The following is an 18866-nucleotide window of genomic DNA, read 5'->3' as shown; positions in this document are numbered from 1 at the left end:
TCCACAACACTCAGTCATTTGTGCACATCATAGTAGCAATTTCTCCTCTCTCTGAACAAACTGCAAATGATTTTGGACATGAATCAGTTGCTTCCATACATTTCCCTGCTGCTTTCTGACATCTCCATTTGTTTATGTCATGTCAGTCAAAAGTAATCATACCTATGGATGCTGAATAGCCATTCCCAATAAAACTAATAGTCATACATCCATTGCTTGAGTCATCACACACAAAATTGTTGAACTAGTTATCACATGCCAAATATTGGCCATCTGTCAAGCAAATCCTATACCTTTCTGTATCATTGTTCCTGGAAATGTCTCCGAAATTGAACAATTGATCTCAGGTGAATTACAGCTGTCACTCATGAGGAGGCTCTACCAAATGGGTGATTTTATGTTTACATGTATTCTACAGTGAACAAGTGACTGTAGCATATTTTTCTTTTGCACAATTCTGTAGGATTACAAACACTTCTACACAATGGAAATGTGAAACGTACGTATTCAGTGTCTCAGTTACTCCCAAGACTCCCATAACATCTACAGTGACTTTACTGCACATTTCAGATGGCTGTACAGGTAGGCCATAGTGCTGTCGTCAGCATTTTCAGGTGTCACCAATTGCTTTTGCAATGGGAAACACTGAAATTATAAACTGTCATAGTGGAAACATGACAATGCCATTTGACTATCTTGTTCATAAAGATGGTGTCAAGACTTTTCATTTTGATGGCACTGACAGTTTCATTGACATGGATACTTGCTTTTGAGGTATGGATAATCAATTCTGTGCATGTGACGTGCTTTTGCAGGCTATCCACTAGGTTTTGCAGTTTGCACTAATTGTTTTGGGAAATGCACTAACTGCTGTGCAAATGTTAATGGTGTTCTGAGGAACGCACCAAAGCGACTGAGAAAAACTGTAAATCCCAGGCAGCACACACACAAAGTCTGAAGTGGTTGTTGAGTGAGGCAAAGAGCAGATGGGTAGAAGTTTCTTCATGTAACCAATGACACTCCCAGAGAAAGCAACCCTGATTTGTTTCTTCTACAAATTTACAAAAGCAGTTTAATTATTATAACAGCGGAGGCATTCAGTTTTGTAAGATCTATACATGGTTTTCCATTCCCTTTAAAGACTTTTGGGAGTGTGTGTCTCTTTCCCCCTTACACACAGAGTGGAGCACATCAGCTTGTAGCCCAAAACATCAGAACTGCTCTTTCATTGTACAGCATTACAACACCAGGCAAATTTGAAGCAGTTGGGATGAACTGAAAAATGCGATGGTTGGATAGAGCCAGGAGGTTCAGGCATCTGCCAAAGATGAACTAATAAATGTAATTTTTAAATGTAAAGTCCACATTTTGAAAACAAGCAACTTTCAGATACTTGAATATTAAAAATGCTGACATATGGACTATAGTGAAACCACAGTTGACTGATCACAGATGGGTTCAAAGTCGACTGCTGATTAGACTCTTAAACTGCGGGATATTACAGCTGCATGCATCACTAAAGCTATATATGAGATTCTGCCATCGGTGAAAGGCAGCAGAACCTCCTAACGCAAATGTAGAACACACAGAAGAGCCTTAAAGCAAAGTTGGACAATGTTTTGCTGAAGATAATGAGATGTGAGACAGTCCAGAAAAGGTTAAGTAGCCTTTATTCCCTTTCAGATGTGCCTGACACTTTTCCTGCAGACTAAAGATGCCCTCCACTGCAGCTTTTACACTCTTTGGCATGAAAAGCTCTTCACTGAAATAAATAGAACGCTGGCATTTTCCACGATGGAAAGTCGACCGCGAGCCTGCTGAACCAAGCAAAAGTAAAAAGCTGCCTTTTCCCCGTGAACATAATCAAACTAAAATAAAGTTGATGTCAATGGCACATTAAGATTTTGACAAACGAAGGACATAACATGTAAGATAAATTTCATTTCTATTTACATCCAAAGTTCAACTTCAGTCCCTCTCTGTGTGTCTGTGTATTCAGTAAGACTTGACACTTGAACAGAAAGTCATCAGAATCAATCCAATGAGCCAAAAACAATTTTTTCCGAGACTTCTATACCACTGGCCCTGCTGGCCATTAGAGAAGACGAAGCTGCATCTATTTATTCCATTTTTTTCTTTTTACCATCATGTGACCTATAGCACAGAAATATTCCAACAACCAATCTCTGCAGGGACCAAGCCTGCCATCAGTGGTGTTATGTATAGACTAAATGCTGATTGGTGGAAAAGTCGGCTTGAACAGGCAAAGGTGCAACAGTGAAGTTCACCACCAAGAGGATCAAGCACAGATGGATGTACCCACCAATCAACACCCACTGATGTTAGAATCTGTGTTCTGAACCTTAAACATTGGCAGCCCACGAGTCTGCAAAGGTCTTCTGGGGTCTCGTGATGTAAATCTTGCCATCAGACTTTGTTTGAATGTTGATGAGCTTGCCTGTTTCTTGTGACTGTGCAGATTTATCCATGGAGAATTTACATTAAACTGCACCAGCTATGCACGCACCCCAACTTTTTGTAAAACTCCTGTAAATTTTGTGGTTTGAGGATAGACAAACAATGATCACTCACTCGTTTACAGTTAGTTCAAAATGCCACTGCGAAATTACTGATCAGGCCAAAACACAGAAACTGCTTTTGCCAGTGTGCACCGCACTTACAGTCCTTGCACTTACAGAACTGTAAGTGCAAGGACTGTAAGTGCGGTGCACAGTCAGTACTGTATGTATTTAAAGCCTTAAATGGCCTTGCACCTGCATATGTGGTAGAAATGCATCCCTCCCTGCATCCCTCAGAGTCTTTAAGGTCTGCTTCCCGATGAGCATCTCACAGCCAAAGCTCATTTAGAAACAGGGTCGTGCCTTTGCTGTTGTTTGTTCTGGAACGATCACATGAGCATCAGCTGTGACTGTTTTTAAATCCAGTCATTTTAGTCAAGCTTTCAGAAACATCAGTAGTTTTATATGAATAGTCTGAATGTGTGTAGACAGAGTTTTAGCAACACTTTTTCTGCCTTTTTATTTTTGTTTATTTTGGAAAGCACTTTCATTTTAAATGTGCTACATAAATAATATTTCTTAATGACTAAATAAGCAAACAGTTTTACATTATTAGTAGAGTTGTTTTTTACTTTTTGTTTTCCCTCTTGACTTTTTGAATAGTATAAAGAAAGCTTTTGCTCATTTTTGCATCTAGCTTTACATTTACACAAAGCTTTGGTTTTTGTTTCTGCTTAGCAGCTGCAGATGGTAAATTTTGGCCTGACTGTGTCACTCAGCTTATTCTGAAAACAGAATTGGAGCTTGCACAGCTTAAGGATTTCTTTATGTCTGTGAATTATCAATTTGGTTGTTTTAAGGGGGTAAGGAACATGAAATCACACCCTGAAATTGACTCTCTTTAGAGCAGAACACAGTAAAACGCTGAATTTATGCTTGTTGAGCTTCATGTTTCTCTTCAGCGGTTCCCTGTTTAACTCCAGCGGGAGTGCTGATGAATATTTTTCTTGGTTACTGTGAACAAGTTCATCAGGATCAGGCCGGCCTGAGTGCATCAGCAGAACACAACACTGCATGTGTGTCCTTGTGAGTGCCTGGTAATCAGGATGGTTTAGATGTTCTAATGATAACACATTGGAGACGACTCTGTTATTAATGTGACCAAATGTGGTGATCAAAGTGCCACGCACGCGCACACACACACACACACACACACACACACACACACACACACACACACACACACACACACACACACACACACACGCACATGCAGTAACCGTTCGGCTGTGATCAAAGCGCTGGTTCGGAGCCAGGCCGGTCTGTGCTGTGATGCTAACTGCTAGGCGACCCGCCTCCATAGTTTAGCTGCTATTTCAAGAGCTGCTGTGTCACTGATGAGAAATTAAAACACAATCAGAGCTGCGGGGATTTTCTCAGCCCGTCTCATGGAAACACTGAGAGCACAACGCTGACCTTAAGTTAATGTAGACCGCTTCAAAACTTCAGAACCTGCAAATCCCTTCACCCTCCAGTGTAATTCATCTGGTCTAGCAGAGGTGGGACCTCTGAAATCCCCTCTGTGATGTTTTATGTGTTTAAGGAGGGAGTTTAAGGTTGTTCTCCTGTTGCCAACACTCACATATTCTCAACCTAATGAAAGCCTCCTTGAAAGATGAGGAGAGAAACGACTAAATTAGAGTGGATTAGATAAAATATACTCTACAATGCTAGAATAATATAGAATTTCCTAGATTAGATTACATGAGATTATATTAAATTAATTAGATTAAGTTGGAATAAATTTGATTAGGGTACATTCAATTAGACAATGTCAAAGACTAGATTACATAAGGGTATCATGAGATTAGATCATCAAACATTAAGTTACATTGTATTGCATTTCTGCACATTGACAATAGATTGTAGGCAATAAGATATTTCAAATGGATTTTGATGGCTGTATGATGACCTACACTGATGTCACTTCAAGTCATGTGATCTTATTCACTCTAAGAGTAGATTAATCAAAATGATGTATAGTTATTAATTTTTTATTATATATTTATTCATCATACAGTCGTTTGTTGAGGCTCTGAGGACCCAGAGACTGAAGCAACTTCCAGCATGTTACCAAGTTTGAACATGCCAGGATCATGAAACACGTAAAGACACACACATGAAAACATGGTCTTTCTGTCTCCCAACAGAGGTGGCACGAAACAGTCTCCCCCAGCAACCAGAACTAGGATACGGTTGCTATAGCAATGCTAAGTACTCTCTTCCTCCTGAACTGGAGTTTACCTGAGTGTTATAATTAGAGGTGTGTGTGCGTGTGCGTGTGTGTGTTTGAGGTCATAGAGAACAGAGTGGAATGTGGGGGGAACATGAAGTGAATGCACACAGAAATCCCCAGGATGTCTCCTAGAACAGCCCCAGCCTGCGTGCATGTTTGTCTTTGACTAAGTGTGTCAGTATGTCCACCTCTCTGTCTCTCTGCTTTTTTGTCTATTGATGTTTGCATGGTCAATGCACTTTAGTCCCTCACAACTGAGCTCTCAATCACCATCTTGCTATTAGTGACTTCTGAAATTCTTTTTTCGTTGCACATGACAGATTTCATAATGTAACAGAGATAAGAGATATGGCATTTAGTCAGAAAAGGCATAAAAAGGAGAAACTTGGGTGGGAGTGGGTTGCAAAGGGGCTTACAGATGCAGCAACAAGACTCACAGGCAGCTTAAATCTTGCCTCTTGTATCAAATTCACCAACTGAATACATGAGGTGGTTGACTCTGGCTTTGTGGCCTCAGCATGAAATTCAAATCAAATTTTCAAATTCAAATTTTATTTGTCACGTACACAGTCATACACAGTACGATATGTAGTGAAATGCTTGGACAACTGCTCGTGACCTAAAGAAAACAAAAAAAGGAAAAGGCTATGAATAAGATAGGAAATAAATATGAAAAATTAAGAAGGGTAAATTTAACTAGGAAGGAATAAAATATAAATTAAGGTTAAAAATGAAATAACTGTACAACACAAATTAGAATGAAGGGTAAATTTAACTGGGAAGAATAAGATAAAATATATAAATTAAAGTTGAAAATAAAATAACTGTACAACAAAATACACAATATAGAACTATATAAGAATGTATGAAGAAATATAAATATAAATAAATATATACACAATAACAGCAGCTGTACAAGTATTAACCGGAAATGAAGAATATAGTGACCAGTGTTGTGCAAAACCAAAGTCCAGAAAGTCCAGTGTGTGTGTAAGAACTGTATGTGTGGGTCAGTACTGTGTGGTGGTGTGATTGAGAGACCGTATCGCCTGCGGGAAGAAGCTCCTCCTCAGTCTCTCTGTGTTGGTCTTCAGGGAGCGGAATCGCTTTCCTGACCTCAACAGAGAGAACAGTCTGTTGTTGGGATGGCTGAGGTCCTTCACCATCTTCCTGGCCTTGGTCCAGCACCGCCTGCTGTAGATTGAGTGCAGGTCAGGGAGCTCGGAGCGGATGGTGCGCTCAGCTGACCGCACAACCCTCTGTAGAGCTCGTCTGTCCTGCATGGTGCTGTTCCCGAACCAGGTTAAGATGTTTCCCACCAGGATGCTCTGATGCAGTCCCCAATTATTCATCTCACTGGTTTAAAGTGAGTGCAGCTCATTTAGGAAAAGGTCACAATCAGAATTTAGTAACAGAATAAGAACAGTTGCTATGACACCGGGAAACAAACTGTGTATTCAGTGGACTGAGTATCTGTGTAGAGAAACATCTTAATTTAGTAATAATTGCATTTGTATACATGTAATGACACCCTCTATTTCGGAGGTGGGCGGAGTTAAAAAGAGGGCTTCTCAGTCCACCCAACGCTTGTAAGAATGTCATGACTCAGCATCTGTCTGGAGACCAGAGACCCACTGAGTTCCACTTTTCTATGTTCAGGAGAAAGAGCTTTCACAGTTAGAATCAATGTTCTCTCTAAGCTGCGCGCGTGCGCGATTGAGCACTGCTGGCATGGTCTCTGCACACAGAAAATCTGCGTTGTGCACAAAAAAAAATCTAACCTGAATTGAAATCAAATGAAAACTTTAACAATTCTGTTCTGCAGTGTGAGTCAGTGACTGGCTTCTCCTGTATGGGATCAGAACGATGCCACATTATCCCATAGTCCAGCCAATAATGCGATTCACATTTGTATATACGCAGCTAATCAACGTCGCTGACAGGCTGTGACAGCGTCCTTATTAGCCCACACCGGTGTTTTAGCAAAGCGGCTGATGTGGAGTGAAGCCACATTAATAACGTGTACAACCATTGGAGATGTGAGCAGGACAGACGGAGCAACTGACGGACAATGTGTGGACTTTATACCAGTTTTTAAATTGTGTTGATCGGCCGCGAAAACCAGAGTTATGATAAAATATCTGCAATGTTTGGTTTTCTTCCTGAATACTGTCTTTATAATATATATATATATATATATATAATATATTTACTTTATAAGGAAAACGATTGAAAGCCTGTGAGCAAAGACGAAACCAATAAAACTCCGCCCTTTCCTATTGGTGGAAAAATGTACCATGTCGACCAATCAAAAAATGATATGGCAACATGGCATTTAGTTGTTTAGGGAGGGGGAAGTTTTAGGAGTGACGCCGTGTTTTGAGATGTGAGAGATTTGCCACGTTTAGCACAAATCTTGTGTAGTTAGTGTGTAGTTAGTGTGTAGTGTAGTCAATAGTGTTGTTGTGTGTGTCAGAACAATGAGGCGACTGCTGAGTGTTACAGGTGTTACAGCAGTGACACATCTGCTGCTGTCAGGCCTGCAGGGATCAGGCTGTTGTTCTCCTTCATCTCATAGTTGACAGAAATTATTTTTTGGAGTGACACAAATAATTTGTGTGGCATCAGATTTGATGCAGAACAGCTGATTGTTCTGTAAATAGTTTGAAATGTTTATTTTAAAAACACCTTGGCTGCATTTTTAGGTAAACACTTTGTTTGCGAAACTCAGTAACTTTTTTGAAGAAGTAACTATGTAATTAATTGCCCAACATTGGTCATTATTTACTGTATTTTGCAGACAGTTACAGACTCTCTCCCAGACCACAGACTCATAATACAAGTCAGAGCTTTATAAAATATATATATATATACATATTTACTTCCAATAGTGTTAACATGCTACATGTCATGAACAAGACTTCTTCTCATTGTAAGTGGGCTAAAGCAGTTAATTAAAAATAGTCTAACATAAATGCTGTAATTCGATTATTTTAATAAACATGTAACTTGGATGCTGGCGTGACCACAGTGCACACGTCTGATGTTGCTCACAGTGGTCCAGGGGACGCTCAGGGAGTTTGTGTGTTCAGACACATGAAACATTAGAGGGAACATTGGTTAGAATCCTTATTATATCTATTAATGAATCCAACATGAAACTGAGAGCTCCAGATTTATTCACATGTGGCACAGAGCCACGAAAACTGCTGCATAAAAGCAGTTGCAACACAAAATAATGCAAAGATTTAAAAAAACTATGAAGAAAGAAGCTGAACAAGTGTTTATGTTTGCCTGCTTTTATTACACCTGCCAACAGAATAACCGTGCAGAAGGCAGCTTTCACCTGCCTGTGATGACAAAGTCAACATTAGCCCCTCTCGTCTCAGTTGTGATGCTAACTAGCTCCATAGTTGATCTGGTTGGTGAGACTAAAGGAAATCCCTCCTCAAAACTAAGCTTGTACATTTGTTTGAGTCATCGCGTCTTATTATAGGTATTTTGATTTTGACAGTTTATTTCTTGGTGCTTTGAACATCTCTAGGCCGACGTTTCCTTTAGCCACACCTCTAAAACTTTCCTGTTCACACAAAAATGTCTATTAACAGCACTGACAGCCAGAGGACAGTAAGTGATTCTGGAAAGAATGAATTGTATTTTTAAAAAAACTTTTATTCCAGTAGAGTCTTTCTAATCTTTTAAGTGTATTTTATTAGATTTGGCTGGTGTAGTGGGTTCATACAAGGATTTTTTCCTTCTATACTTTTTCAGTGAATCCCCATCGGTTGCTTCCATTAATACACTAAGCTCACTGTCTGTACTGGCTGGTGTAGTGCATGACATCTGAGTAGTCAAGGCTGTGTCACGGCAAATTGTTCACTTACTGGAAATGACAATTGCATTTATATACTGCTCAGCAGATTCATCTGTAATAATATAGCTGATTGTAGCGGCTTCCTTTTCCTCCCCCTCCACTCCACAGTGGGGATGGCAACCATTGAGGGTTCAAAGTGTCCAATGTCCACACTCACCTTTCTGACTGTTATGACTATACAACCCTCCACCCCCACTCCACCCTCCCCACTAGACTAAAGTACCATTGCACGAGAGCACAGATAAGACTGTGGCTATGTAACAGTACATCTACTGTACTCAGATTTCATGCACTTCTTTTATACTTTTCTCTTTTTTATTGCTGATAATGCTGCCAATTTATTATTTGAGTTCAGTTGTTGCACTTTGTACTGAATACTATTTATTTTTAGTTTTAATGACTTAGTTTTAAAGCATGAGCTTGAAAATATTGGTTTGCAGACCGGTTTTCTAACTTACAAAATTCCTGTGCCTTGATTGAAAACTCCTGGAAACACCCCTGTTGGGTACTTGTAGTACACGTCATGCAGCCACAGTTCTCTGTGTAACTGTGTGTACTTAGAGTAACAAGTGTAAACACGCGATTGCAAACACACCATTTATGTGCCGGACACGTTAAAAGATCCCTGACTTGAAGGACTTATTGCTGAGTCAGGTCTCAAATGAGCTAACTTTAATTTTCTATCAAACGTGGCTGATCTGCACGCTGAGCTGTGAAGAATGAAGATGCTCGATTCTCTAACTGAACCTAAATTTGACACACGAGTGTTTGAATCTTTGTGCTGCCACACCAGCAGACTGTCTTTTGCTTTTTAGTGTGTGTGTGTGTGATGTAAGTGTGTAAAGTGCCGGACAGAGGGGGGGCCTCCCTTTGGTGTGAGTTGGGGGGGTCTGAAGTGGCGTCCCTCCATTAACACAGACAGAGGTGTGTGTGAGAGATAACTGCCAGCTCTCACACTCTGACACCTCACACACACACACACACACACACACACACACACACACACACACACACACAGTCTATACACCACACAGGACCTCCTGTCTACATTTCCCAAACCTCTCACACACACTTTTTTATGTCCTTCAGCCCCTTGAACACACAGACGCACACACACTAAGTCAGTCCATCACACACACTTCACAGCCACTCTCCCCACTCGCATGCCACCATGTTGACTCACTTGCCATGAGATGGATGGATGGAAGTGGAAGAATGACACACATCACATCGCTGAGTGTGTGTGTGTGTGTTAGACTGAGTGGCCTCGTTCACTGTTGGTGTCAGTCAAACTGGCATCATGATGACTGGTTTTGCATGACCAGTTAGTCGTGTTTTGTGTGTGTGTGTGTGTGTGTGTGTGTGTGTGTGTGTGTGTGTGTGTGTGTGTGTGTGTGTGTGTGTGTCAGCAGATCAGAATTTTGTCCTCAGCCACTGTAAGTTTCTGTTACTGTAACGTCATCGCCGTGAGCTCGTTTTCACTCAATCAGCATCGATCGCTGTTACCGTAATGTTTGTAGCAGCAGCTCCATATAGCTGTGTTATCGTGTTACATCACTGTGCTGCCAGTCTAAAATCAGCTGCCAGTTAGAGGTGTTAGCTATGTTAACAGTAAGGGTTGGCACCAGCGTTCAGACAAGCAGCTCAGCTCTGTGCTATCATGTCAGGTATACGTATGACACATGCCGCGGTGACTGCCACTGCTTTTTCCCTCATTGAAGACTCTTGATTACATGAACTTTTCTGTTACTGTAAGCTGAAACGTGTCAGCGCTGGTTGGCTCTGTAGTGTGTTATTTAAATTTAAATGGATTGCTGCTGTTAGTACAGCATGTCCGTGTGTGTTCTCAGTCATGCAGGTCGTGGCAGTCTGGAAAAGAAGGCGACTGGATGTCTTTAACTTTTAGTCAAGCCACTTTGTTTTCAAGTACTTAGATCAGAGGATTGCAATCAGTTGGTCCCTCCGTCTGGTTCCTTACTCTGATGTCTGGATTATCAGCCTCGTTTGCATCTTTTTATTGCACCGACACAGATTTGTGTTGCAGTGATGTTGGTGTAGACAGTTACTCTTGTAGCTTTTTCTGTTAGATTATTGCTGTTTTTTTCTGTTGGGCTCTGTTCTCAGCATGAGAAGTCACTTCATTTACTCTGTAATGCATCTGTAATGGTGAAAATACGTTAACCAGATCCCAACAAATCAAAAGTGAGACAGAGAGATATTTGTGTGGAGCAATGTGGGACTCAACAAATCTTACTGTAATGTGTGGCCGGCTTTTAAAAACGACACACATTAGAATATACCGCTTTAGCTCTCGCATACGACAGCCTGCTTGCACTCATGCATTCCCTCTTTCTACAATAATACTTCTTAAAAGTCTCTTGCATAAGTGTTCGTCTAACTGATTTAAAAAAGAATCAATGAAACTCAGGGTGAGCCCAGGCTTGCATATACAAAGATCCACTTTCTTCTACTTGTCGAGTTCAGAGCTGTGGTTAGGCTGGAGTTATCCCAGCTGTCGCAGGGCGGGAGGCGGGGTACACCCATTACATACGGAGAGACAACCATTCAGACTCGCATCCAAACATGCGACCAGTTTAGAATCACCACTTAACCTGCCGGACATGTTTGTGGGAGGAAGCCAGAGTACCAGAGAGAACTCACGTGGCGCGGTCGTGTGGTGGTTAGCGCAGTTGCATCATAGCAAGAAGGACCGTGGTTCAAGTCCACTTGACAGCTGAGGCCTTTATTTCGCAGTGTTCTTCACATGTGTCACATTTAGATCAAGGAACTGCTTCAACTTCTTCAAGAAACAGATCTAACAGAAAAATAAGTCCAGTCGCCTTTAGCATAAGTGCTGATCTGAGGGATTGTCTGGTAAATGCTGCTGTAACATTATCAGTGATCTGTTTTGATCTGATTTGTTTTGAAGCTGAAATCCACCCAAATAAATGACCTCATCACTTATTAGGACTCACATAAATGGTGTTGCTCACATTTTCTCTCTGGTTGAAGATGGCAAAGATGTTTACATAAAGATTTTTAAGTGTGAGAGTCTGAAAAACCGTGCTGTCACAGATCAGACAAGCATCCGTCATTCTGAGCTCCACTCCTGAGAGTCCATGTTCACAGAGCCACAGTCCTGCACATTTAAAGCACTTAAAGCAGCGGTCTCCAACCTTTTTTGCGCCACGGACCGGTTTATGCCCGACAATATTTTCATGGACCGGCCTTTAAAGTGTCGCAGATAAATACAACAAAATAAAACTAGTACCTGTACTGAAAAAAAGAAGATTTATTCATAACACACGTGAAAAGACCCAGGAAAACCGAGTTAACGATCAAAACGATAACAAAATAACGCTGAAAACCGATAAAAACCCTGAAAACTATACATTTCACACCTGAGACTCAACTCTCGCAGCCCGGTACCAAACGACTCACGGACCGGTACTGGTCCGAGGCCCGGGGGTTGGGGACCGCTGACTTGAAGGACCGAGCTCGAGGAGTTTTTAGACCCCCGCAAAGCTGTGCTGGGTTTTTAGACAAATCATAACAGCTACGACTGATAATTAGCATAATTCCTGTTCAAAAATAGATTTTTTCAAGTCATTTGTGGTTTGTTTGTTTGTTTTTTTGTTGTTTTAATGCATGATCTATATTTTAAAGTGATTATGGATTATGTTTAGAAAGGTCTATGCCAGGGCTCTGGGAGGGAGCATCTATTAGTTGAACCTTGGAAAGTGTGTATTGTGTTAGTTTAATGACAGAAAATTAAATGTGAAATATCAGTGATTGTGGGATCAGCTGCTGAACTTTACAGGTTTGAATCTGTGCTGAGTTAAGATTTTTGCAATCAGGCAGATAAATGGCCTGTATTTGTATAGCGCTGTACTAGTCCCTAAGGACCCCAAAGCACTTTACACATCCAGTCATCCACCCATCCACACACTGGTGATGGCAGCTACATTGTAGCCACAGCCACCCTGGGGCGCACTGACAGAGGCGAGGCTGCCGGACACTGGCGCCACCGGGCCCTCTGACCACCACCAGCAGGCAACGGGTGAAGCGTCTTGCCCAAGGACACAACGACCGAGACTGTTGGAGCCGGGGCTCGAACCGGCAACCTTCCGATTACAAGGCGAACTCCCAACTCTTGAGCCGTGATCGCCCCTAACACAGAACCTGAAAGAAGAACCTAAGTAGCATGTATGTGTTGGACTGTGAAGGCTTGACATGCAGATGATGATGATGATGCAGATGAAGATGATGTTCAAAGTTATAAAAGGCAAAGGAAAAAAAAAGGCCAAATTTAAAATTAGGAGCTGTTAAGAAAAAGCTTTTGAAAATGGGCCCGCGTCGGTTGTGGAGACTGTAATAATTACTGACCAATTACAGCCTGGCGTGGGTCAATACAGCATGTCTTCACTGCAGTGTGATGACTCACGCTGGTTTGTGTAAATATTTAGGACTAAGGCGTCCTATCTGCTGCATTAAACTGTAATGCTTTATGAATTTCTCCATCATTTACCTGCTACAAACCACAATTTCTGCCTTTTTTGTTAACCTGTAACGGGCTCTTCCTGTAAACTCATGCAGCAAATCAACTTTAATAAATTCAGATGTTACTGGCAGTCATGTTGAAATGCATTAGTTGCCATTATCTACGTTGCGTAAGTGTTTTTTCGTTTGTTATGGATGATTTTTAAACTACAGTATTGTCTTTTTTGTGCAGAAGTAGAAGCGCTCCCAGCTGCATTATGTAAACCTTATGTAACTGGATCGTTTATTTACACATGTTCTTAATGAATTACCATCACCAGCACTCACCAAATGTTGGGGAGTAAGGCGATAACACATACAGGCGGGTTGGCCGGCAATGAGTCAGCGGCAGCCGCTACTCAAAAGCATCCCAGCTGTGGTGGCAGCGGCCCAGCGGGGGCGGCGCCAGCCAGGCCGGGTCACCGCAGTGGGCTTGTGACCGTGTGGTTGTCGGTTTGATTCCCCAGATAGCTTCTGCACAGCGGCAGTCTTTTCTGTGACTCAGCTTGAAGCTCCTCTGTGACTCAGAGCTTTGTTCAACCAGAGCTTTGCTGATGGCGTGGTGGTCGTGATTCTGCTAATGCCACGCTCGCCTGCATGCATCATAACTCCTCCACTTCTGTACCAGGTAACAAACCCACAGGTGTGACACGTCTTCAACTTCTGAACACGGTTTGGTTCTTCGGTTTAAAAGTGAACAATCTACATTTTTTGACATGAATGACTGAATTATTTAGGGCATTGTGACAAAATTTATGCTCCAGTTGTTGAACATTTGCACAAGACAGTCTGTTTCACTCTAATCTGTGGATCGTACCATCATATATCCTCCAAAAATCTGCTGACCTCCATCTGAGCCCAGAAAGGACCCAAAGATTTTGCCTTTTCTTGAGGACAAATTGTATGTCTAGAAAAAAAAACCCATTGGGCCCGGGCATTTGGGGTTTTGTGCATCTGGCATAAGAAACCTTCCAGATGAAGTATGCAGAGCACCTGCTCTGGTAACTCTTTGTTAACCAACTGAAAGTGGCCTCATTTTTTTAGTTATGTATTTATTTATTCTGTTTTTGAATGTGGGCATACAAACAGCTGGTATGTGCAGACATGGATGGATGGATGGATGACGTTAGGATTAAAAACTGGTATAAAATGTGAAGTTTGCACTTTCAACACAGGTTGAAACGGAGACCCAGCGAGGCTGCATCTCACAGCTAGGTCGTCTTAAATCTCTCACGTGACTCGGACGTGGTGATGTGTCCGTTGGCTCCAGAGAATTAAATCTTTTCTTTTAAATAACTGGGTCGTTTTAATGCTGTTTGTTGTGCACCGTGTTTTATCTGTTCGCCGATCATTTTATGCGTGTTTAGTGAAAACATTAATATGAATCAGCATACAACATTCTGACTGTGGATCTGAGCTGTGTATGGAAATACTTGTGTGTCTCTATTGTGATCTCAAGTGATCTGTCACTCTGCATCCGCATCAGTCTGTCAGCTTGTAGCTGCTGGCATTGTTTTGAATGAATTATTGTTTAGATGACTAATATACTGTATAGCATAAAATACAGAAGACTGTGAATGTTGTCCTTGAATTGAAGACAGCTGGTCTTGTTGGTGTTAGGTGCATAGTTACATTTCACGTCTCAGCTCATCCCTACAAATGTAAGTACACGCTGTGTCAATGCGACCTGCAGCTATTGCGATTGGCCTGTTCAATAGCGTTGATTCCTCCTGTGCATGTCCAGATACTTTTCTGCTCAGTCTTTGAATTTACGCTTCAGGATTTAAAAATAATAGTCATAGCATTATTATAAGGACTCAAACTATTGGACTAATGTCAATAAAATTAACACATAGAGCATCCGTACCAGAATAAATGCTGGCCACAGTGTTTGCTACTTATATAGGTTATGTCTCAGGCTCTACAGGAAGTCTAAATCAGGCCTTAATCCTGGAAAGTACTTGGCTGCAAACACAGATAGCTGGAAACCTGACAGAAGTCCGCTGCTTGGGTGCACGTGTAGTTGATGCATTATAATGTAAATTCTCAGTGGACAAGTCCGTGCAATCACAAAACACAGGCAGACCCTCTGTCTGATAATGTCATTTACGTTTCAGTGACGCAAGCGGACCCTAGTTTAGTGGGCCTTTAACCTTAGAGGTGGTCCTGAGAGGCATTGAGCCGACCCACCATCGTGTGACTCAGTCACATGGGTCAAGGTGTGAGTTGGGGTTGAATTGCCTAGGATCTGAAGACCGCCTTATATGTGGCTGATGGTTGTAACATCTCAAACGCTCGTGGTTGTCGGCTGTCTACTCAAACTTCTGGGCTCACCCTCTAATATTTCTGTGTGTGGTGTCTGCAGCTTTGCTCTCTGATTTATTGTTTTGATTGCAAACCTCTTCTGTCTGATTGCATAATAAAGGCCAAAAAAGTAACTTTGTTCAGTTCTGAGTCACAGCAGAGTCACTTTACCTAAAATCTGAATGAATACTTGTTTTTGAGTTTTGCATGATTAGTCTCCGGCGTGCCTCGTTTAATCATCAGCGATATGAAGGGATATGTTCAGGTTTCTGTACCTCTGACCTTTTCCCTCCTACTTAATAATTTCTAATCATCTGGTCTCAGTGTCTGTCCCACTGTAAGCTGCTGTGGGCAGCAGCAGCCTTCCCTCCACTGACCAGCACGCCACCCATGGGACTGCTGCGCATCAGCGGTTCAGATGTGACCGCGTGGGCGGCGATGAATGTGACGGGATATGAATGTGGAATATCAATTATGATGAATGCCTTCCCGGTGCTATCTGCCCCGTCTCTGCGGCGACACGTGTGGGCGGGTCCCAATCGCACGACCATAACAAGCCTTCGGTCGTAAACACCGATGAGGAAACAGAGCGTTTTTTTGGTTTCTTGTTTTTTGCACAGAATTAATAGAAAGACGGATGGAAAGACGGCAGAGAGACACACAGACGGTGTTTTTGAATCCTCTGAACTGTCTCAGCTTTCAAAATGTCCCTACACCTACTTTCTGCACAAACCAGTGGTGTTAGATTTCCCAAAATCACACATTTCAGAGAAACAGTAGTTACAGTTACATAACCGCCCACCCCCGATCACATCATGATTGGCAACTCCAAAGTCCTCAAAACGACATCCTGAACATCCACAAAAAATATTTATATGTAAAAATTTCTGCTGATAATAAGTGAAACAGATTTTAAGAGTCACGTTATGTTTCTGTGTCTGTGCTGCAGAAAGTGTCCGGACGGGTTTGTCTGTCTGAAGGCAGGAAGAAACCCCAACTATGGCTACACCAGCTTTGACACCTTTGGGTGGGCCTTTCTGTCCCTGTTTCGTCTGATGACGCAAGACTACTGGGAAAACCTCTACCACCAGGTAAGCCTTATGACCAATCGATCAGTTAAAGTCAGAGAAAACCTGGATTGAAGTTTATAAAGTGTCTCTTCTTCCAGTGTCTAATCTAGACTGGGGCTAAGAGCCTACACAGACATCTAGACTGTGTCTAATTCAGCGTGTTCTCATCCTGACATTATGTCATTCTGACACAAGTTTGGCGTCAGACTCTCGACTCAGGGCTGAGGCTAAAGGCGGGGCCGGGGGTGGCACTGTCCCTTATCCAGAATTTGATTGGCCTTCTCACAATTGTGATGTCATGTCAGTGCAACCATGGGCAGAAACTGCAGGCAGGGTAAAAATGCATAAAAAGAATTTTCTGTGAAACTTTGGTGTCCTCAGTGCATCACTGTAACTATGTTTAATAATACTACATGCAGTGGGCATGTGTTCACTTTCCACACAGTGAACAAAGGATCTGTGAGCCACTGTTCTTTACTTTGACCACTCTGTGAAATGAAGCATATTTCTTGTTGTAGCCAGCTGGGTTTTATTAGCCGTGTTGCTTCACTTTTAATGTTGCACTTCAGTCAGCATCGATTTTATTCCCGCCACGTGTGCGTCTTCAGACGCTGCGTTCGGCCGGTAAGACCTACATGGTGTTTTTCGTGGTGGTGATTTTCCTGGGCTCCTTCTACCTGGTCAACCTCATCTTGGCCGTCGTCGCCATGGCGTACGAGGAGCAGAACCAGGCGACCATCGCCGAGGCCTGCCAGAAAGAGCGGGAGTTTCAGCAAGCTATGGAGATACTGAAGAAAGAGCAACAGGTAACTGATGATCTGATGTGCTCGATTATCCAGCATGTGGTGCGGTGTAGGACTGTGGAGGTCAGAAACTGCCAAAATATCTAATAAATTGATTCAATTCAATTTTATTTATACAGCCCCAAATCACAACAACAGTCGCCTCGAGGCGCTTTACGTTGTAAGGTAGACCCAATAATACATACAGAGAAGAAGGTTACAATCATATGATGATTAACAAATAAATATTGAGAAAATAGTCAGCAAAGGTTTTGCCTTGTGGGGTTGTTTGTTTGTTTGTTTGTATTGTTTTCCTTTATTTTTTTTTTGTATAACACTTTTCAATTTCCAGGTTTTTTTTAATGGAAATTAAAATGTATATTACTCACTGGAAAAGTTGGCTGTTTTAATCATTTGCATGATTAATCATACATACAAAATGAAAATGTCAAAAATAATAACAATAATCATCATAATAAGGGAAAATGAATCTAATTTTAAAATTAATCGAGTCAAATTTTAAAAGCAAAAGAGTGTTTTTTTGTAAACTGAGACGATTCATAAACCAAATAGGAGATAAAATAATATCCTTAAAAAAAAGGTAAATATTTACAAATAAACACACAAGTGAAAGCAAATATCAGTTTAAGTCATAGTTAATAAATCAGTGATTTTTTTAATATTGCTCTTTTAAGAGTCACATTAATGGATTATTTTTATTTTTGCAGTTTTGGTCCTCTGTACAGGAATTATAAGTAAAATAAATGATATAAATCCAACTCAGTTACTGCTGTGTTTCAGTGAAAATAATACAGCAACAAAGGTGAACTAATGAGTGTTTAAATAAGTGTTTTCATGGCTTCTGTTTCACCTTCTGTCCTTTATTCTCATTTATGAATGAAAATGTATTAATATATGAGTATTAATTATTAATTCTTTCATCAGGGTGCCACCCAAAAAGCTACCGACTCTGACTCGTTGATGTCACCAGACCTCTCTCCTTTCGGCCAACCAATGGACAGCTTTGAGGAGCGAAGGCGGAGCCAGGCGCTAATGGGCGTGGGGGACGTGGAGGCGAACCTATCTGAGGAGAAGCTTCTGCAGGTGGACTTGACTGATGGTGGAAAGGTCAGTGGAGAAAGATCTGATTTAATATTGTTTATGTTCGGTGCAAAACTTTACTTTACTCCCCCCTCCTCCTCCAGCCGCTCCACCCACTCCTCGCACGCTCCTTTTCCACAAGGACGCGGAGAAGCAGTCAGGTCTCCTCCATCTTCAACTTCCGACTGAGGAGCCGAGGGTCGGAGGGAGAGATGGCCGATGACGAGTACAGCGTACCGGGTGACGTGGTGGAGGGCGTCGGTAGTCGAACCTACAGCGGAGGAACCTTCAGCGGCATCCTGCCCCAACCGTGGCCCAAACGGAGGCCGAGCACCTACAGCACGGCCAGCCGGAGCTCCCAGGTGAGCGTAACAGCTCATG

The 18866-nt window shown here is 41.9% G+C and overlaps 1 protein-coding gene across 1 annotated transcript in view; it reads left to right on the top strand.

The window, feature by feature from the left end:
* The window catches only part of LOC146662752 (sodium channel protein type 3 subunit alpha-like), a 279350-nt gene that overhangs the window by 133964 nt on the left and 126520 nt on the right, over positions 1-18866 (top strand). Inside the window, exons 10-13 of the mRNA XM_085419328.1 lie at positions 16482-16623; positions 17211-17408; positions 18330-18512; positions 18590-18847. Of these exons, the coding sequence (XP_085275454.1) occupies positions 16482-16623; positions 17211-17408; positions 18330-18512; positions 18590-18847 (781 nt within the window). The remainder of the gene's footprint in view (positions 1-16481; positions 16624-17210; positions 17409-18329; positions 18513-18589; positions 18848-18866) is intronic.

The sequence above is a fragment of the Rhamphochromis longiceps genome, linkage group LG9, assembly GCF_057381845.1.
Source record: "Rhamphochromis longiceps isolate RC_006_pf linkage group LG9, R_longiceps_female_GT1.1, whole genome shotgun sequence".
NCBI classification, from domain to species: Eukaryota; Metazoa; Chordata; class Actinopteri; order Cichliformes; family Cichlidae; genus Rhamphochromis; species Rhamphochromis longiceps.
This window is presented reverse-complemented; position numbering and strand designations above follow the sequence as displayed.